General features: G+C 48.2%; 1 protein-coding gene and 1 long non-coding RNA gene across 3 annotated transcripts in view; one reads left to right on the forward strand and one right to left on the reverse strand.

The window, feature by feature from the left end:
- Positions 1–1,505: 1,505 nt before the first annotated feature.
- Positions 1,506–22,433, reverse strand: part of LOC147124743 (uncharacterized) — a 77,752-nt gene continuing 56,824 nt past the window's right edge. Inside the window, exon 2 of the long non-coding RNA XR_015078975.1 lies at positions 1,506–1,839. This is a non-coding gene — a long non-coding RNA (uncharacterized LOC147124743). The remainder of the gene's footprint in view (positions 1,840–22,433) is intronic.
- Positions 1,661–22,433, forward strand: part of gda (guanine deaminase) — a 71,906-nt gene continuing 51,133 nt past the window's right edge. Inside the window, exons 1-4 of one of the 2 annotated variants that reach the window (XM_085992523.1) lie at positions 1,774–1,863; positions 3,648–3,696; positions 10,552–10,640; positions 12,723–12,897. In XM_085992523.1, coding sequence (XP_085848649.1) covers positions 10,588–10,640; positions 12,723–12,897 — 228 coding nt within the window. In that variant the 5' untranslated portion in view covers positions 1,774–1,863; positions 3,648–3,696; positions 10,552–10,587. Of the gene's footprint in view, positions 1,864–3,647; positions 3,697–10,551; positions 10,641–12,722; positions 12,898–22,433 lie in introns of both variants that reach the window. The other variant, XM_085992514.1, reaches the window with a different exon arrangement.

Below are 22,433 nucleotides of genomic sequence, written 5' to 3' on the forward strand. Positions count from 1 at the left end.
GGTGAGGAGAGGGCAGGAAAGCAAGAGGTGCATGCGAGAAGGAGGATAACATCTGAGGGTACCAGGATCTTGTATCCATTCAGCCCCGCTGCTGGCCAAGGGCTCACCTATGCCCCTGCCAAAAATGGCCAGCACCATCTCCTGCAAGGGGGTGAGGCTAGGGATTGGAGGTGTGCCTCGTGTTTGGTAAAGATTGTTGGTAGGTGAGTGATTGAGGGGTGGGGGGAGTCGTGCATTGAGCAGTGTGTGAGGCTAGTGGTGCAGCTGGTAGAGGCACTGGAGCCAGGTGGTGGGGGTGACACTGCTGGCAGTGATGGCCTCGGTGATTTGGTCTCACATCCTACTGTCTGGAGGGCCTCCTGGCCACTGTGGGTAGAGGACCTCTCTTGCAGTGTTGACCCCCTGCAAAAAGCTGTAGTGCTGTGTGCGAGACCCTGGATGCCGCTTCCCTGGCTTGCTGAGCCATTTGTGTTAGTGCTGAAACACTTTGCCCATTTTTTTTAGGTGCGGAAGGGAATTCAGCTTTAAGAACTGAAGACTCCCATTTGGGAATTCCTTTTAATGTTAATTTTTTCCCCCAAAGGTAGTTGAGCTGTAAAGGTTAAAAATTGCATATTTTTACATTTTAATTTTTTTCACTTCAGAAGGCATTGCCCCTTTAAGAGACCGACAATGCTTTCGGAAATGACAGCCTCGCTTTCAGAGCAGGCAGTTCTAGCTGCAATGACACTTTGGCCACGCTACATTGAGGCCTCCTGCCGGGACCAACGCCACCAGGATGGCGTTGCACGGTGTGTTAAGCGCTGGGCTAATGTTAATTAGTTCCCAGTGCCAATTTTCAGTCCTACCAGTGCTGCCATTTTCAGCAGCCGTTAACACCTGGCCGCGGTGGCATGGCAGCTTTTGTGGCGGTCACGAATTTTTCGGCCATAGAGCCGAAGTAAAAAATTGTTGGCATATGCAACTCAGTTAAAATTCTGCTTCTGAAACTGTCACCTGAACAAACTGACTGTTGCTAAGTGAAATCTGTATCTCTCTCTCTTTCTCTCGCCAATGACCGCAAGTTCTGGACCAATATTGTTGCTGGTGACCACTACACACTCCAGTCCCTGATTGCTGACAGTCCAAATAGGACTTAATTTCAACCCCATCAGTTGCAACTCGTGTGTAGTAGCACTTTCACCTGAGGTAGATTTTAAGCTTTGCCTGCTTATTGAAATTTTGGAATCATAAAAATACTTGGCATTTACAGCACAGAAACCAATTATTGCGGTCAACCCATCTATGCTAGTATTTACGCTCCACATAAACCTGCTCCCACTCTATTGACTTCATCTCACCTTATTAACATGTGTCCTGTTCTCCTGTGCTTATCTCCCTTCTACTTGAATGCATCTCAGCTATTCGCCTCAACCACTCCATGAGGTAGCGAGTTCCACATTCTCACCACTCTCTGGGTAAGGAAGTTTCTCCTGAATTCCCTATTGGATTTATTAGCGACTATCTTATATTTAATTAATGGGTTAGTTCTTTATTAGTTACGCCCTTCTAAAGATGGGAGGCATGTTTTCTTTGATGACACTAGGACAAACCCAGTGTGTCCTTATTGGTTGTTTTAGAGACGGAATAACGCCCCAGCGAGCGAGCGGTTCTCTCCCTTGATGCTCCCTCTCTCGGACTCTTGCACCAATTCGCGCTCAGTGCTCAGGAAGACGCCTCTCAGTTGAAACCATGGCCACCAAAGCACCTTGTTTGCAAGTCGGCCGTCTCCAGGTTTTCAGAGGGACTTTTATTCATTCCACTGACACGTCCCCGTTGGAGATTCTGGATCCTTGTTTGCTGGGAATAAACGAGACGGGAAAGGTCAGGACTTCGTTTCAAATTTCTATTGAAGTGTTTTTTTGTAAAAAAAAAAGGTGGGGCAGTCGGTTATTGAGTGGAATTTTTAGGGGGTTGTCGAATGGTGCTACAATTAAATATTTGTTAATACAAACTCTGCGGGATATTTGTGCGAGTGGGAAATTTCCTGTCACAGGTCCAAATGCCAACGCCAGCTGATCAGTAGGTAAGTGTCCTCTCATTTGTAAGGGTTGAACACCACCTTTGTCAAGTGTTGTTGTATGTAGATCTATATTATATATCAATGATCAAAACAATGCAGGACCGATTTTTAACTTAAAGTTACAGAAGCTAGGCTTCAACCTGTGTACAAATTGTAGTTAGCGAAAAATAATAAGTACATGTTCCGTGAGGCAATTTTCAGTTATACTGAGACCCAATCTCGGTATAGATTTACAGGGAATGTTCTTTTGGTCTTATGCTTCCAAAGGCATTTTGACAGTGTTTCACAGAGTGGCTATTAGTTAAACTCTGAAGATGTGAAAAGTCATGGTCATCTGGGATAGGGATAGGAGGGGAGAAGAGAAAGACGGGCATGAGAAGAGGAGAAGAAGACAGGAGAGGAGAGGGGCATAGTCTCAGGATAAGGGATCGGCCATTTAGGATTGAGCTGAGGAGAAATTTCTTCACTCAGAGGGAGGTGAATCTTTGGAATTCTCTATCTCAGAGGGCTGTGGATGCTCAGTTGCTGAGTGTATTCAAGACAGAGATCGATAGATTTTTGGACTCTAAGGGAATCAAGGTATATGGGGATCGGGCGGGAAAGTGGCGTTGAGGTCGAAGATCAGCCGTGATCTTATTGAATATTCGAGCAGGATCGAGGGGCCGTATGGCCTACTCCTGCTTCTAGTTCTTATGTTCTTATATTAAGAGAGAAGGAAATGGGGGATGGAGAGCAGAGGGGAGAGGAGAAAGGGAACAGGAGAGGGGAAGATGGGAGAGAGAGATGGGGAAGGGAGGAGAAGAGGGAATAGAGGAAGGGGAGGGAGGAAGAGAGTAAGAGGTGAGTAGAGGAGGAGAGGGTAGAGAAGGTGAGAGGACAGGAGGTGAATAGAGGAGAAGGAAGTGCAGGGAGGAAGAGAGTGAGAGACGGCATTAGCGAAGGTGAGAGGAGAGCATGAGAGAGAGAGGGAGGAGAAGTGAGCAAAGAAAGTGGAGAGATGGGAGCACGGCAGAGAGGAGAGAGAAAAGCAGAGGTGGGATGAGGAAAGGACAGGAGAGAGGTGAGGAGGGGGAAGAGAGAAGGAGGGAAGGTGGAGATGAATAAGGAGAGATGATGTGGATAGGAAAGAGGAGGATGGGGAGAGGAAGAAGGAGAGAAGAGGATGGGAGGGAGTGGTGAGAAGCGGTGAAGAGGGGGGGAGGAGAAGGGGAGATTGCAGAGGTGAGGAGAGGAGTGGGGTAGCAGGAGGAGGGGGAGAGAGGGAGGCAGTGGAGGGGAGATGAGAGGAGGAGGGAGAGTGCAGAGGAGAGGGGAAGAGGACGGGAGGAAACGATTGAGCAGTAGAGGGGAAGATGGAGCTGGTGGTGGGGAGAGGGGGATAGGAAGAGAGGAGAGGAGTAAAGGAGGGGAAGGGGCAGGGGAGGGAAGAGAAGAGAGTAGGCGAGGGGACTCTTCTACAGTTCAGTTGTGTATTGACGGCTCCATCAGCATTCAGGCACAGCCGGCTGTAATTGTCTTTCAAGATCAGACTTCATCATTGTTTTAGTGGTTGAAACATCCTTCCGTTTTCTTTACTTTCTTTCAGATTCTGTTTTATTTCCCCATCCTGTTCTGTTTCAAAGGTGTGTTTTAAGGTATTTATCCAATTCCCTTTTGAAAGTTACTATTGAATCTGCTTCCTCCACCCTTTCAGGCATTGCATTCCCGATGATAACAACTCGTTGTGTACATTTTCTTCTTCTCTCCTCTGGTTCTTTTGTGAATTGCCTTAAATCTGTGTCCACTGGTTATCGACCCTTGTACCATTGGAAACAATTTCTCCTTATTTGCTCTGTCAAAACCCTTCATGATTTTGAACACCTCTACTAAATCGTCCTTTAACCTTCTCTGCTCTAAAGAGAATGATAACTGAGTTTGGCTCACTGAATTGTCTTGCATCACCTAAATTTGGATTGAATTTGAGTTTATCTTGCCAGGCCAACTGGGATACCCACAGACTACGGAGTGAAGGAATTAACCCGTTCATTCCAAGTCATCAGAGATAATGTTACTGCATTCAAGTGGTTGTTTCCCACACTTTACATGAGTGACCTGTGGTAAACCACTGCTAACTCTGTACATGTCTGTGTGGTAAACCACTGTTAACTCTGTACAGGTCCGGGCATGTCTCCGCCCCTGGCTCCACCACTAAGCCCGGGTATAAAGGTGACTCACCACCCTTCCCCCGGGAGCTCTTAGGATGGATCCACTAGCAGAGGCATACTCCAGTTCTTAGTCAATAATAGCCTACTTCGTATAAGTTCAACTCGTAGTCTTTGGTGTTGTTGATAGTGCATCAATTTTATTGACTAAATTTTCGACATGGAGCAAATCTTGAAGCCAGAACGTTTAGACCTGGATCCTCAAGCAGCAGATGCAGCCAATAACTTTGAACACTGGCTGAGCTGTTTCGAAGCCTTCCTGGAGGCCTCCAGCACTACCGTCACTACAGATGACGCGAAATGGCTTGTCTTGAACTCACGGGTGAGCCACCGAGCCTACTCGATCATCCGAGATGCCACAACTTACGCGGTCGCCATCGCGACGCTAAAGGAACAATATGTGAGGCCTGTTAACGAGGTCTACGCCAGATACCTCCTGGCTACCCGAAAACAGCGCCCCGGGGAATCGGGCGCCGAATATTTACTGGCACTGAGAGTCCTCGGCCGGGCCTGTAATTGCAAAGCGGTGACGGCCAAGGAATGCACTGAAGACCTGATCCGAGACGCCTACGTAGCCGGCATCAGGTCCAACTATACACGGCAGAGGCTGCTGGAACAGAGGGGGCTCGACCTGCAGAAGACGGTGGCCCTCGCTAACTCGTTAGACGTGGCCCTCCAGAACATGGACACCTACCCCCCTGACCGGATGGCCACGTGGATGTCACGGGAGCAGCCATCTTGGGACCCGGTAAGGCCACAAGCCGCCAGCAGCCCAACTACAGCTGCAATGACCAGAGGCCAGAAATGCTACTTCTGCGGCCAGGCCAAGCACCCCAGACAGCAATGCCCAGCAAAGGACGCGACCTGCTCCAAATGCGGCAAGAAAGGCCACTACGCGAGAGTGTGCAGGGCGAAATCGACCCCCAATTCCAGCAGCGCCGCGTGTGAACCGTGCAGGCCGCCATTTTGGACCCCACCAACCACGTGTGAGCCGTGCGGGCCGCCATTTTGGGCACCACCAGCCGCGGGGGAGCCGCCATCTTGGACACCATTTCGGGACCAGGCCCCCGGCGCGGGCGAATACTACAGCAACCCACCGACCTCGACGATGGCCTCCATCACCCTGGACCAATCTAGGCCCCATCAACTAGCCAGGTCCATGATGAACGTAAAGGTAAATGGCCATGCCACAAATTGCCTTTTCGACTGCGGAAGCACGGAGAGCTTCATCCACCCCGACACGGTGCGACGCTACTCCCTATCGGTTATGCCCACATGCCACCAGGTCTTTATGGCCTCAAAGTCCCATACGGCGGACGTCGGCGGCTACTGTGTAGCGACTCTGACAGTGAACGGCGTGGAGTACAGAGATTTTAAATTCCTCGTCCTGCCACAGCTCTGCGCTCCCGTACTGCTAGGATTAGACTTCCAGTGCCATCTGGAGAGCGTCACGATGGCATATGGCGGGCCCCTGCCCCCACTTACAGTCTGCAGCCGGCAGAATTTAAACACGGCGCCGCGCAAAGTATGCAGCCTGTCCACCCTGAAGGTCAAACCTTGTTCGCTAACCTCGCCAAAGACTGCAAGCCAATTGCTACTAAAAGCAGGCGGTACAGTGCCGGGGATAGGAGCTTTATTAAATCAGAAGTAGAAAGACTCCTGAGGGAAGGGATTATCGAGGGCAGCACCAGCCCATGGCGAGCCCAAGTGGTGGTAGTGAAGACCGGCGAAAAACAGCGCCTGGTTATTGATTACAGCCAGACGATCAATCGATACACGCAATTAGACGCATACCCACTTCCCCGCATATCTGACATGGTCAACCAGATAGCACAATACCGGGTATTCTCGACGATTGATCTGAAGTCGGCATACCACCAGCTACCCATCAGGCCTGAGGACCGCCAGTACACGGCCTTCAAGGCTGACGGTCGCCTCTACCACTTTCTCCGAGTCCCCTTCGGCGTCACCAACGGGGTCTCAGTCTTCCAAAGGGAGATGGACCGGATGGTTGACCAGAACGCGCTGCAGGCCACCTTCCCCTATCTAGACAACGTCACCATCTGCGGCCATGACCGGAATGACCACGACGCCAACCTAGAAAAATTCCTCCGTACGGCCCAACGGCTGAATCTGACATACAACAGAGAAAAATGTATGTTCCGCACCACGCGCCTCGCTATTCTTGGCTGCGTGGTGGAAAACGGAGTCATCGGCCCCGACCCCGACCGAATGCGCCCCCTCCTGGAACTACCCCTCCCCCACTGCCTAAAAGCCCTGAAGAGATGCCTAGGGTTCTTCTCTTACTACGCCCAGTGGGTGCCCAACTATGCGGACAAAGCCCGGCCCCTCATCAAGTCAACCTCCTTCCCCCTGACGGCAGAGGCCCGTGCGGCCTTCACCCTCATAAAAGAGGACATTGCGAAGGCCACAATGCACACAGTGGATGAGTCCATCCCTTTCCAAGTGGAGAGCGATGCATACGACTTCGCCCTAGCCTCAACCCTTAACCAGGCGGGGAGACCCGTGGCCTTCTTTTCACGGACCCTCCAGGGCCCCGAAATTCGACACTCCTCAATCGAGAAGGAGGCCCAGGCGATAGTGGAGGCTGTACGGCACTGGAGGCATTACCTGGCCGGTAAACGTTTCACCCTGCTCACTGACCAACGGTCAGTAGCATTTATGTTTAACAACAGACAAAGGGGGAAAATCAAAAATGATAAGATATTGCGGTGGAGGATCGAGTTATCCACCTACAACTACGATATCTTATACCGGCCCGGGAAACTTAATGAGCCCCCAGACGCCCTATCCCATGGGACATGTGCCAATGCACAAGTCGATAGGCTACGGACCCTTCACAATGATCTCTGCCACCCGGGGGTCACCAGGTTCTTCCATTTTATTAAAGCTCGCAACCTGCCTTACTCCATCGAGGAGGTCAGGACCATGACCAGGAACTGCCAGGTCTGCGCCGAATGCAAACCGCATTTTTATAGGCCAGACAGGGCACACCTGATTAAAGCCACCCGCCCCTTCGAACGTCTCAGCATCGATTTCAAGGGGCCCCTTCCCTCCTCTGACCGCAACACGTACTTCCTCAATATTATTGACGAGTACTCCCGTTTCCCCTTCGCCATCCCCTGCCCGGACATGACCAGCGCCACAGTCATCAAGTGCCTCAACGACCTGTTCGCCATATTTGGCTTCCCCAATTACATCCACAGCGACAGGGGCTCGTCGTTCATGAGCGACGAGCTGCGCCAGTACCTGCTCGAGAAGGGCATAGCCACGAGCAGGACTACCAGCTACAACCCCCGGGGTAACGGACAGGTAGAGAGGGAGAACGCAACGGTGTGGAAGACCGCCATGCTCGCCCTAAAATCCAAGGGCCTCCCAATCTCCCGCTGGCAAGATGTCCTCCCCGATGCGCTCCACTCCATACGATCACTGCTCTGTACTGCCACAAACGCCACTCCTCACGAGAAGATGTTCGTCTTCCCCAGGAAATCCACCTCGGGGACATCACTACCGCCATGGCTGACGTCTCCGGGACCCGTCCTGCTCAGGAAACACGTGAGGAGCCATAAGACGGACCCCCTGGTCGAAAAGGTTCACCTCCTCCACGCCAACCCACAGTACGCCTACGTGGCGTATCCTGACGGGCGGGAGGACACAGTCTCAATTCGAGACCTCGCACCCTCAGGTACCACCCGAAACACCATCGATCACCATCCACTACCTCCACCCACCACCACTACCCACGACGCACCACCGGGGTGTCTACCACGAACTGACGACATGCCGGTGCCATCCCTACCCCGAGAGGACGACACGCCAGTGCTCCGTCCCACGCGAGAAGCGGCCGCGGGCAAAGAACCACCACAACCGGCACCACGAAGATCATTACGGCAGACAAGACCCCCGGAGAGACTTTCGTATACGAACTTTTGAAACACTTCACCCCGCCGGACTCTTTTTTAAACGAGGGGTGAATGTGGTAAACCACTGCTAACTCTGTACATGTCTGTGTGGTAAACCACTGTTAACTCTGTACAGGTCCGGGCATGTCTCCACCCCTGGCTCCACCCCTAAGCCCGGGTATAAAGGTGACTCACCACCCTTCCCCCGGGAGCTCTTAGGATGGATCCACTAGCAGAGGCATGCTCCAGTTCTTAGACAATAAAAGCCTACTTCGTATAAGTTCAACTCGTAGTCTTTGGTGTTGTTGATAGTGCATCATGACCATTGAAACATTAAACAATGTTATATTTCAGGTGGTGTCTTTAGATTTAAAAACATATTCTAAACGGTAACACATGCTGCCTCCTATTATTTGTTAATGTACCGAGAACTCGTAAGCAATGATTGCTCATATGAACAATTAGGTAGCCACTTCTGAAAGGACTGTACCAAGGTTAAGGTTGGGATGGAATTTTGAATAAAAGCTCTGAATTTAAAATGTTTGCAGAGATATATGGGTAAAAGGAGGAAGCATCTGAATAAAGAAGAGATTGTTATATATTTCTTAGCAAGTGGCAAGCAACATTCACACCACACAAGTGCCAGGCAATGACCATCTCCAACAAGAGGGAGTCTAACCACTTCCCCTTGACATTCAACGGCACTACCATCATCGAATCCCCCACTATCAACATCCTAGGGGTCACCATTGACCAGAAACATAACTGGACCACCCTAAAAATACTGTGGCTACAAGAGCAGGGCAGAGGCTGGGTATTCTGCGATGACTGACTCACCTCCTGACTCCACAAAGCCTTTCCACCATCTACAAGGCACAAGTAAGGAGTGTGATGGAATACTCTCCACTTGCCAGGGTGAGTGTAGCTCGAGCAACACTCAAGAAGCTCGACACTATCCAGGACAAAGCAGCCCGCTTGATTAGCTCCCAACCACCACCTTAAACATTCACTCCCTCCACCACCGGCACACCGTGGCTGCAATGTGTACCATCTACAAAATGCACTGCAGCAACTCGCCAAGGCTTCTTCGACAACACCTCCCGCGACCTCTACCACCTAGAAGGACAAGGGCAGCAGGCACATGGGAACGTCATCACCTGCAAGTTGCCCTCCAAGTCACACACCATCCTGACTTGGAAATATATCGCCCTTCCTTCATTGTCGCTGGGTCAAAATCCTGGAATCCGCTCCCTAACAGCACTGTGGGAGCACCTTCACCACACGGACTGCAGCGGTTCAAGAAGGTGACTCACCACCACCTTCTCAAGGGCAACTAGGAATGGGCAATAAATGATGGCCCTGCCAGTGATGCCCACCTCCCATGAATGAATTAAAAAAAGCCTTAATTGTAAAAATCCACACCCTTGACAGATGGACTTGACAAAGTGGGCAGCAATGAATTTCCACCCTGAGAAGTCTCAATTGTCCAGATGACCTGCAGTAATATCCACACATCAGCAGGCAACCCTCAGTGGATGTGATAGCATGTACTTACAGCATGCAGCTACATCAAATGGGAGGGTGGTTTTGTTTGAGTGGATGTAGGATATGATTTTTAAAAATAATCACAGTCAGCAGGTCGTGGGTTCAAGTCCCACGCCAGAGTCTTGAGCACATAATCCAGCCTAACACACCAGCGCAGTGTTGAGGGGGCGCTGCACTACCAGAGGTGACATCTTTCACATGAGACATTAAGCCGAGGCCCCGTCTGCCCCCTCAGGTGGCCATAAAAGATCCCGTGGCACTGAGTTCTCCCCGGTGTCTTTATCCATCAACCGAAGTCACTAAATAAAAACAGTTAATCTGGTTATTTATCACATTGCTGTCTGTGGGACCTTGCTGTGCGCAAATTGGCTGTTTGTTTCCCTACATTACACCAGTGACCACACTTCAAAAGTACGTCATTAGTTGTAAAGCACTTGTGGGATTAGCTGAGTTTGTGAAAGGCGCTATATAAATGCAAGTTCTTTCTATTGTTTTTCTAAAGGAGCTTCCTCGAGCTGCACCTGTTTTGCTGCCAGTCACAGGTATTTCTCACGTTGGGAGCTGGTTCACATGATGATAACGAGGTAGGCCCTTGAAATACATGCAGGGTCGGGACACTAGGTTGAGTGGGTGGATCTTCCTGCACTCCCCAGCTTCTGATCCTACATATATCTATTCAGAGAAAATATAGGCATTTATCTCATGGTGCAGTTCTTGCCTCTCAAGCTGTTGGAAACTCAGTATTCCAAGGGGCGTGGGGGGGGGGGGGGAAAGGATTTTAATCTAACTGAATTTAACCACATTTCTTATTTTCTTGTAGATTGTTTTCATTGAGACTGTTGATAAAGAAGAGGAGATGGCCCAAACATGGCATTTCAAGAAAGAGAACATCAGAGTGCTTTGGCCAAGGTTAGCAAGCACTGTATATTATAGGACAATGTCTTCACCCGCTGGCCATGTATAGCAGGAAGTCATGGGGAGCGGGCAGCGCACTTGAGATTTCCCAATAAGCGCAACCGGTGGTGTAGTTTTGCACTGGTAACATCGGTCCCTAAATGTTCCTATTTTATTCAAGAGGGTTTCTGGTTTGTAGCTCCAGCTTATTATTGTGCCGTTTTCTTATTCACTGCTGAATCTGTGCCCATCTACTCTGCAGAGATTTCGGCCTAAAAATTCGGTTGCTTTGCGCAAAGCAACTAGCGCCTGTGCGCAGCGCCTCCTGCGAAATTCAGCAGGAGTTAACGGCGGCGGTAAATGTTAGCGTCCTATGGTGCTGCGCCACCAGCGATGACGTCATCGCCATGTGCAGCGCCCTGCTCGCGCTCCGGCTGCGATCTTCAGTAGCGCCCCCTGACTTACCACTGGAAGCTATATCCGATGGAGTCAGGGGGGCCTACCTGTGGCCAGGGCGACGCAAATTAAAGGGAAGGTGCTGGGCGGCCATTTTTGTTGATGGCCGCCTGTTAGCATCTGCCCCCTCTGCCGTCCCTTGTCTCCTCTGCAGCCGCCCCCCCCCCCCCCACCGCGGAGTGCCAGCTGTGCTCCGTGAGCCCGGCACTTCTCTTGAGTTCCGGGCTCTTCTGCCGGCACTCCGATCCCTGGTGGCCCAGCTGGGCCCCGGGTTGTGCTGCGCTAGGCCCCTCCCCTTTAATAAGGGGAGGAAGGCCTGCAGTGCTGCGGCACATAGTGCCACAATATTCACTCGCAGCACCCCAAGAGGGAGGCGGGGCGCTTCCAGTAGCACCTCGCTTCCCTCTTGGGGCGCTACCGGTGAATTTCAGCTGTGGGGGGTGCTAATTTTTTCGGGGCGATAAAAGTAGCCCCAAAGGGGGCGCGACTCAATTTTTCCTCCTTCCTGTTTTGCTTTTCAATTCAGTATAAAACTTCCCTCACACAAGTGGCACTGTTTACACAGTGGTGCACATCATTAAGGGCGGATGGGAAGCTGAAAGTCACAGGATGTAGGACGGGTGACATCATCCCATCCTAACACCATCATTTTCATGTGGCTGCCACTGGGAGGGTGAGGATGCTTCTTCAGCACACCCCGAAACTGAACAGAATCTACTTCTCCACTTTCCCTAGCCCAAAACTAGGGGGCCATCAATAGAAGATAGTGTGGTAAACCACTTTTATCGTTACACTATAGTTATCACTGTTGTATTGTTATCACCGTTATCACTGTTGTATCACGATACGAGGTCGCCTCTTGTCGCGCTGTTATACCTGGGCTGACCACCTCCGACTCCGCCCATGGCTCCACCTACCTGCCCAGGTATAAAGGTAGTCGACTGGCTGGTATTCCTCCTTGTTGGACCCGATCACCCACGAGGGTGGGCTCTGTTATTTAGTCAATAAAAACCTTTAGTTACGTTCCTAACTCGTCGCTTTTTATTGGACGAATTGATAGGTATATCAGATAGTCATTAATAAACCCAGTAATTAATTCAATAGAAACTTCTTTACCCAGAGAGCAGTGAGAATGTGGAACTCGCTACCACATGGAGTAGTTGAGGCGAATTGCATAGATGTATTTAAGGGGAAGCTAGATAAATACACGAGGGAGAAAGGAATAGAAGATTATGTTAATAGGGTGAGGTGAAGAGGGGTGGGAGGAGACTCGTGTGTAGCATAAACACCGGTATGGACCAGTTGGGCCGAATGGCCTGTTTCTGAGCTGTAAAATACGATGTAATTCTATCTAATCCCAGCGAACCTCGAATCCATCAGAAATTCGTGGTGTAATTGCTGGCTTTTGCCCTGCTCCAACCCAGGAATTTTGGAGCCTGTGATCGTTTCTTGATATGATGGCCTCTTATTGCACTGTTCTACTGTTGATTGCTTATTCATTATTGGTAAAAAAAAATCATTTCTGTTGCATGTAAAGCTGCCTTTTTTCTTTCACCATCATCCTGATGCATTGCATCGAATTGAATTTTATGATAAAGGATAGAGCCCCAGCATTAACTATTTGTGCTCTTTTCTGTTCAGGGAGGAATTCTTTATTCCAGGACTGGTTGACACACATATCCATGCATCCCAATATCCCAACATGGGGTCTTCCCTGGATCTACCACTTCTTCAATGGTTAATCAAATATACGTTCCCTGTTGAAGCCAAATTCAAAGACCTGAAGTTTGCAGAGGATACCTACACCAAAGTAGTGGTATGCACAACAGCGAAACACCTGATAAAGTACCCCAATTACAGCATTACCCTATTTCTTCCACAGATATGGATGATGTCAGATCTGAGAGGTTATAACTATCAGGAAAGACTGAACAGGCTGGGGCTCTTTTCTCTAGAAAGGTGAAGGCTGAGGGGTGACCTGATAGAGGTCTTTAAAATAATGAAGGGGTTCGATAAGGTAGACATAGGGAAGATGTTTCCACTTGTGGGGGAATCCAGAACTAGGCGCCATAAATGTAAGATATAATAGAGAGTAGTAATATTATGAGACTTTAATTACCCTAATATAGATTGGGAGAAACATAGTGCTAAGGGTAGAGAAAGAGAAGAATTTCTGATATGTGCACAGGAGAACTTTCTCGATCATAGAATCATAGAAAGTTCCAGCACGGAAGGAGGTCATTTCGGCCATTGTGTCTGCGCCGGCCAACAGAGATATCCAGCCTAATCCCACTTTCCAGCTCTTGGTCCATTGCCCTGTAGGTTATGGCACTTCAAGCGCATATCCAAGTACTTTTTAAATGTGGTGAGGGTTTCTGCCTCTAACACCCTTTCAGGCAGTGAGTTCCAAACCCCAACCACCCTCTGGGTGAAGAAATTTCCCCTCAAATCCCCTCTAAAACTCCTACCAATTACTTTAAATCTATGCCCCCTTGTTGTTGACCCCTCTGCTAAGGGAAATAGGTCCTTCCTGTCCACTCTATCTAGGCCCCTCATAATTTTAAACACCTCAATAAGCCTCCTCTGTTGCAAAGAAAACAAGCCCAGCCTATCCAATCTTTCCTCGTAGCTAAAATTCTCCAGTCCTGGCAACATCCTTGTAAATCTCCTCTGTACCCTCTCTTGTGCAGTCACATCTTTCCTGTAATGTGGTGACCAGAACTGTGGCCTAACTAGTGTTTTATACAGTTCAAGCATAACCTCCCTGCTCTTGTATTCTATACCTCGGCTAATAAAGGCAAGTATTCTGTATGCCTTCTTAACCACCTTATCTACTTGGCCTGCTACCTTCAGGGATCTGTGGACCTGCACTCCAAGGTCTCCACTCCAACAAGAAAGGAAGCAGTATTGGATCTGATTCTGGGAAATGAAGTAGGGCAGGTGGAATGTGTTACAGTAGGAGATCATCTGGCTAACAGTGAGCACAACATAATTCGGTTTAAAGTCATTATGGAAAGAGAACAGAAAATATCGAGGTAAAATGCTTATCTGGGGAAGAGCTAATTTCAGTGATTTAAGAAGGGACTTGGCACAGGTAGATTGGAAAAGGTGATTGCAGGCTAAAGCAGTAATGGAGTAATGGAGGGCATTCAGGGAAGAGATAGTTGAGGTGCAAACTGGACATATTAATTTGAAGGGGAAAGGTAGAGCATCCAAAGCTAATGCGCCCTCGATGACAAAGGAAATAAAAGTTAAAATACAACAGAAAAAGGAGGCTTATGGCAAATGTCAGGAGAAAGATTCAGTTAATAACCAGGAAGATTATGGAAAGTACAGGAGGGAATTGAAAAGGTTAATACGGGAGGCAAAGAGAGGTTATGAGATAAGCAGGCAACATTAAATTGAAACATAAAATATTTTATAAACGTATAAAGTGTAAGCGGTTTGCTGGGAAAAAGTTGGGCCTATTAAGGACCAAAAGGGAAATCCTGATATAGAGGTAGAATACATGGCAAAAGTATTAAATGAGTACTTTGCATCTGTCTTCACAAAGGAAGTGGCTGAGGTGAATGTTACACTAAAAGGGGAAAGGGAAGTTATGGACAGGGTAATAATAGATAGAGAAGATGTATTAAAAAGATTAGCATTACTGAAAGTTGGTAAGTCACCTGGTCCAGATGGAATGCATCCTATGTTGCTGAAAGAAGCAAAGGTAGAAATAGCAGAGACATTGGTCACAATCTTTCAATCCTCATTGGGTACAAGAGTAGTGCTGGAGAACTGGAGGGCTGCTAATGTTATACCACTATTCAAGAAAGGTGAGCAGGATAAACCAGAAATCTACAGGCCAGTCAGCCTAACATAGGTGGTGGGGAAGATATTGGAAACCATTATCAAGGACAAAATTAATTTTCATTTGAAAAGGCATAGGTTAATCAAGGACAGCCAGCATGGATTTGTTAAAAGTAAATCATGTCTGACTAACTTGATTGAATTCTTTGACGAGGTAACAGAGAAGGTTGATCAAGGTAGTGCAGTAGATGTTGTATATATGGACTTTCAGAAGGCATTCGACAAAGTGCCACAGAGAATGTTTATTACGAAGATGGAAGTCCATGGAATTAAGGGGAAAATGGATACAAAATGGGCTCAGTGACAGGAAGCAGAGGGTGGTGGTGGATAGATGTTTTTCAACTGGGAGGTGGTTTGCAGTGGTGTTCCCCAAGGGTGAGCTTTGGGACCATTACTCATTGAGATTTTTATAAATGACTTAGACTCAGGTGTAGGGAGCAGCATTAGTGGGCCAGAAATTCGTGACCAAATGCATGAGTACGGTCTGGGTACTCACGCATCTGGCCGTTGGAAATGCCGGCGTTCAGCATGCACAGCGCATGCGGGGAACGCCGGCATTTCCAGTCCTCGGAACGAAGGGGTTCATAGGCACAGCGCGTGCGACTGCACAGGCAGCGCTTGCACAGTGAACTTCGTCGATTTCATTCATGGATTCAGTGAGGGTAAGTCCTTACAAGTTACACTTGAAAAAAGCATGTGTAAAGTTGTTCCAAGGCTGCGGAGGAAGATATATTTTATCGTGGAGCTTCTGAAAGGCAATATTTTTGTTTGGGAAAGGGAGGGAAGTTATTTTAAGAAATTTTAAGTAAGTTTTAAAGTTTAAATTTATTTTTTTAAACGGGTTTTCAGAACGGTGGGTAGAAGGAGCAATTGTGGCTGTGTGAATTGAATGTGAAAATGAGTGTTCTAAAATGAGTAATGTAACATTTCCAGCACTTTTAAGAAAGAAACTGTTCATCAGTAATAAGTAATTATGTATGTATGTCCGCATATATTCCTTTACGTATATGTATGTATGTTTTATATTCCTTTACTTATGTGTATGATTGTATGTTTTTAATTATGATTTTCCAATAAGTTACTTTCTCTGAAAGTCATAATTAAATAATACATTCATACACATAAGTAAAGGAATATATACATAACACGCAAAGGAATATATACAGACATACATACTTTCAGAAGCTCCACGATAAGAAATATCTTCCTCCGCAGCCTCTGGAGCAACTGTACCTGTGATAAAAATGATAACTTCCGGGAAGTTATGTCATCACTTCCTGTGAACTATGAACTATGAACTATGAACTGTGTACATACCTCACTTCCTGTCATATGTCACTTCCTGTTGGACTGGTATAAATACTGGTCTGTTCAGTATTGTAAGAGGCTTCTACCAGAGGCATGGTAAAGACCTCTCTTGTGTATATAGTGTGTTTATAAGTTACTTAAAGCTTACTTTAAAGTTACTTGATGGTAAGTCTCCTTTTTCTTACATCAATTTAAGTAACTTAATATTTACACTGACAAATACTAGACCTTCAGACAAACTCGGAAGTTAAGGATCCAGGGAACCACCCATCATGGAGAAAATCCTTAGACCTATTCGTCTGGACTTGGACCCGAATACACCAGCAGCTGGCAGGGTATGGAAGCATTGGTATCGTACTTTTGAGAATTTTCTGGATGAATGTAAAGCGGATGCTCCTGCTAAATTGAAGATACTTGTCAATTATGTGACCCCAAAAGTGTTCGAATATGTTGATGAATGGGATAATTACGAAGAGGTGATTCGGGCACTTAAGAAACTGTATGCGAAGACCCCAAATGAGGTCTATGCTAGACATCTACTGGCCACAGCCCGACAAGGGCCAGGGGAATCAATTGACGAATTCCTGCAAGAACTTCGCAGGCTCAGCGTAGATTGTAACTTTCAGGCAGCCTCAGCTGAGCTGTACCGCCAAGAAATGATTCGTGATGCTTTCATCTGCGGGATTGCCTCTCCATTTATACGCCAGCGTCTACTAGAAAGTAAAACACTTGAGCTACAAAAAGCTTTTGACCTAGCTTGTTCACTGGATTTGGCAAAGAGAAATGCAGACCTCTATCAGCTGCCCAGATCTCGATCTGCTGCTGTAGCTGCAACCAGACAATTCAAGCGGTCTCAGGTGAACCCTATCATGGGGGAATCTAATTCTGATAATTCTGATGAAGAAGAGGAGGACGACCCCACTTTAGCAGCCTCTTGGCAATCTAGGAAGGAATGCTTCTTTTGTGGAGATGCTTTTCACCCTAGGAAAACCTGCCCTGCTCGCAATGCAATCTGCAGTTATTGCGGGAAAAAAGGACACTTTGCTAAAGTTTGCCTATCAAGGGCCTCTACGAGGGCCAATCCAGCTAAGGCCTACCGAACTGCCCCAATTAGGGCCTATCAAGATGCTCCAGCTAGGACCTATCAAGCTTCCTCTCGAGCTCTCTCCCGAAGAAGCACACCGAGAGTTTTAGCCACTCTCTGTGCAACGACACCAATTACAGCTGCTTGCCCACAGAACCTGTCTCATGCAGCCACAAAAATTTCAATTAAAGGGCATACCTTAGATGCCTTAATTGACTCAGGAAGTACTGATCGTTTCATTAAGGAACAGATTGTTGCGAAATTGAAACTACATGTCTTCCCATCGGACCAGGCAATTGCGATGGCCCAGTCATCACTTAATACCAGAATCTCCGGCTTTTGTGTTGTTGATATGACACTTCATGGTCCTATGTATCCCTCCACCCGACTTTCGGTGCTCAAGGACTTATGTAGTGATCTCCTCTTAGGGCTGGACTTCCAAAAACAGCATAAGAAACTCACCATTGAGTTTGGTGGATCCAAACCCGGACTTACTATTTCTAATATACCGTCTAAATTACCATTTTGTGCATTATCAGCAGCTTCACTTGATGAACCCTCATTATTTGCCAGTATTCCGCCTCAATGCCAACCGATAATAACGAAATTGCGGCGCTTTAATCAGGAAGACCAATCTTTTATTGCGGCTGAAATCTCTCGACTTCTAGCAGAGGATATCATTGAACCATGTTCGTCGCCCTGGCGGGCTCAAGTCGTCATTGTCAAGAACCCTCTAAAACCTCACAAACAGCGACTATGCATCGATTATTCACAAACCATCAATCAATATACCGACTTGGACGCCTACCCATTGCCACGCATTGATGATATGGTTAATAAACTGGCCGAATACAAGTGTTCTCAACTTACGATTTAAAAAGTGCCTATCATCAGTTACCCTTGAAGGTCTCAGATAAGCAGTACACAGCCTTTGAGGCTAATGGACGGCTGTACCAATTTCGTCGCCTCCCATTCGGGGTTACTAATGGAGTGGCTGTCTTTCAACGGGCAATGGATGGCCTGGTTAAGCAGGAAAACCTAAGGGACACTTTTCCCTATCTTGATAACATTACCATTGCAGGTCACGATCAACAGGAACACGACTCCAACCTCCAAAAATTTCGGGATGCCCTCCATCGCCGTAATTTGACCCTGAATGAATCCAAATCTGTTGAGTCGCAACCGACCATCAACATCCTTGGCTACTGCGTAGGCAATGGTATCATTAAGCCAGACCCAGAAAGACTTCGCCCGCTCCAAGAGCTCCCGTCACCTAAGAATCCGGCTTCTTTACGTCGGGCTCTCGGTCTGTTTGCATACTACGCTAAATGGATTCCTCATTTTTCGGACAAAATCCAACCCTTGCTGCATGCTAGATCATTTCCACTGGGAACAGCGGCTGTTGCAGCCTTTAACCTTCTCAAAAAACAGTTGGAGAAAGCGGCTCTTCACTCCATTGATGAGAATCTCCCTTTCGTGGTTGAATGTGATGCCTCGGAGGTGGCGATCTCGGCTACTCTGAATCAGGAAGGTCGTCCTGTAGCATTTATGTCCAGGACCTTACAAGGTGCCGAGCTACATTATCCTCCGGTTGAGAAAGAAGCCACAGCCATCATAGAGGCAGTACGGAAGTGGAACCATTTTCTAGCTCGCCAGCACTTTACATTGATCACGGACCAACGATCAGTCGCCTTCATGCTCGATAATCGAAAACGAACCAAAATTAAGAATAATAAAATACAACTTTGGAGGATGGAACTGGCCTCTTTTGGTTATACCATTCTCTATTGGCCTGGCAAGGAGAATGTGGCCCCGGACACCCTCACACGGGCATTCTGCTCCACTATGTCATCCTCCACTCTCATGGATGTCCACAATGGTTTGTGTCATCCTGGCGTTACGCGCATGCTACATTTCGTACGATCACGGAATCTCCCTTTTTCCACTGGAGATGTAAAGAAAATATGCTCAGAATGCCGGCTTTGTGCGGAATTAAAACCTCAGTTCTTCCGCCCCTCAGATGGTATACTCATACATGCAACCCAACCGATGCAACGACTTAGCATCGATTTTAAGGGCCCAGTGCCCTCTTCAACTCGGAACACATATTTGCTCACCATGATCGACGAATATTCACGTTTTCCGTTTGCCTTCCCCTGCTCCAATATGCTGGCGTCCACAGTAATCTGCTGCCTTGAGCAGGTATTTTCTCTCTGTGGCATGCCGGCTTATATTCACTCAGATCGGGGTCCATCCTTTATGTCAAGGGAACTCAAGGACTACCTCTCAGAACGGGGAATTGCTACAAGCAAAACAACACCATACCATCCCATCGGAAATGGGCAGGTAGAGAGGTATAACGGTATCATCTGGAATTCCGTATGTCTCGCTTTAAGATCTCGGGGCCTACCAGACCAGCAATGGGAAACAGTGCTTCCGGATGCATTGCACTCTATACGGTCCCTGCTTTCTACAGCCACAAATACTACACCTCATGAGCGGTTCTTTGGATTCCAGCGTCGCTCATCTCATGGGACATCACTCCCGTCATGGCTAACTACTCCTGGACCTGTATTACTCCGAAGATACGTTCGGACGTCTAAAAATGACCCTCTTGTAGACGAGGTCGAACTAACCGATGCCAACCCCACCTATGCAAACATACGATATTCCGACGGCCGAGAATCTACCGTATCATTACGGGATCTGGCTCCCTGCCCACCAGGACCTAGTGGGACATCGGGTGATGGCATTTCACCAGGAAACTCTTGGGACCTATCGGGTACCCCTCTCCAGGATCCTGATCGGACACCAACTAGCTTGGTGCCGGTAGAACCCCGTGCTCAAGGTTGCGACCCTCCCAGTACCGCGCATGAAAGTACTGATCCGCCACAGACCAGCTCTGCACCTCCCTCTGAACAGAGGCAGTCCGACTTTGAACCTATTGGGGCTCGTACTCGAAGCCATGATCTCCCCGACCCTTCACAGGGCAATCCAGGCCACACAGACTCTGACCAATGGCCAACCGCATGTAAGCGGACCAGCGACCCTCTACGACGGGAATCCAAACGGGTGCGACTCTTCCTTGTTCGGCGGCTGCGGACCAAAAGGTAGACCACAGCCTCCTAATCCTGCAGGAGGGAAGAATGTGATAAAAATGATAACTTCCGGGAAGTTATGTCATCACTTCCTGTGAACTATGAACTATGAACTGTGTACATACCTCACTTCCTGTCATATGTCACTTCCTGTTGGACTGGTATAAATACTGGTCTGTTCAGTATTGTAAGAGGCTTCTACCAGAGGCATGGTAAAGACCTCTCTTGTGTATATAGTGTGTTTATAAGTTACTTAAAGCTTACTTTAAAGTTACTTGATGGTAAGTCTCCTTTTTCTTACATCAGTACCCATGCTTTTTTCATGTGTAAGTTGTAAGGACTTGACCTCACTGAAAGCATGAATGAAAGCGGCGAATTTTACTGCGCACGCGCTGCCTGTGCAGTCGCACGCGTTCTGCCTCTGAACCCCTTCGTTCAGAGGACAGGAAATGCCGGTTTTCCCCACATGCACTGTGCATGCTGAAAACCGGCATTTCCTCCGGCCAGACACGTAAGTACCCCGACCGTACTCGCGCATTTGGAAGGGAATTACTGGGCCAACATTTTACATGTCAATAAAATGAAAAATTTAACAATTGCACGATTTGCCCCCTGGCATCTGCGACTGAGGGTCCAAGGAGGTGCATTGCGCAAGAGGTCATCGTCGTACGTATCCTCACACTGTTCCCTTTCGGGAACTGTATGAAGTGGTGGAAGGATTTATGGCCGTGATTAACGCTCATTCCGTGACCGTAACCATCTTTGAACCAGCCATTAGGGTGGTTAGTCCTATGGCGTGAGGGTTTTACGGGCTCCCACAACCCATCTGAGGGGGGGGGGGGGGGCCACCCACACCCACGGACGCAAGTATCCCGCTGGATGTCCACCCAGAATTTAAAGTTGGAGCTCCGACTCCACTTGCCGGGACTGTCTGGAGTGGGGTTCGAAACCCTACTCCTTCTGGCCCAGCGGCGGAGATGCTTACTGCTACGCAAAAGGCCTACTCCGCACAAAAGGTGACACCCATACGTTTCCTGCGCCTTTTCCCTCCCCGTGACTGGAGCCCTATGCTGCCACTTGAAAGACCAAGCTATCATCTGCCCTTTTTGCGGCGCCTTTGACTTCTCATTACCAATGATGAGCAGGCGCTGCGCCTCCACCTCCTTGAGGAGATTGCTGAGGTCATCATCAGTTTAATTGTGAGTTCTTTTAATGCCGTGAATTGTGCTCATTCCAGCCATTTCACGTTGCTAACCGGATTGGGCCTTTGGCATAGTGGTAGGATCCCCGCCGCTGGGCCAGATCAGGGTAGGGTTTCGAAACCCGCTCCAGACAGTCCCGGCAAGTGGAGTCTGAGCTCCGGCTCTAAATTCTGGGTTGACATCCAGTGGGATATTTGCGTCCGTGGGTGTGGGTGGCCCCCCCTCCTTGTATAGCTTGTGGGAGCCCGTAAAACCCTCCCGCCATAGGACTAACTGCCCTAATGGCTGGTTCAAAGATGGTTACGGTCACGGAATGAGCGTTAATCATGGCCATAAATCCTTCCACCACTTCATACAGTTCCCCAAAGGGAACAGTGTGAAGACACGTATGACGACGACATTGCTAAATAAATAAATGGAATTAAAAAAAATCTTTTAGGGCTTTTAAAAGTCTTTAAATTGCTTTAATTCTGTTTAAAACTACTTCAGATTCTTCAAAATAATGTAAACGTTTTTAAAAGTTTATAAAAGTTACCAAAAGCTTCAAAAAACTTCCAAAAACCTATTTAAACTGCTGCTTTGCATGTAAAAATGCTTAGCAGCTTGGCAGAAACATTGGGGGCGTGTCCTGTTAAACTGAGACCTCAAGGGGCGTGTCTCAGTTGCACAGCGCGCTCCAGGCTTCACGCTGGCTGCACTCCTGGGCGGCGTGACGTCAAACGCTGCCCGGGATTCTTCAGATTCAAAATGGAATTCCAGGCGTCCCTGGAGGTGATCGGCAGGCGCGTCGGGTAAGTGCAAATCGGGA

The sequence above is a fragment of the Somniosus microcephalus genome, chromosome 1, assembly GCF_052327205.1.
Source record: "Somniosus microcephalus isolate GS21.2 chromosome 1, FLI_Smic_1.0, whole genome shotgun sequence".
Taxonomy (NCBI): Eukaryota; Metazoa; Chordata; class Chondrichthyes; order Squaliformes; family Somniosidae; genus Somniosus; species Somniosus microcephalus.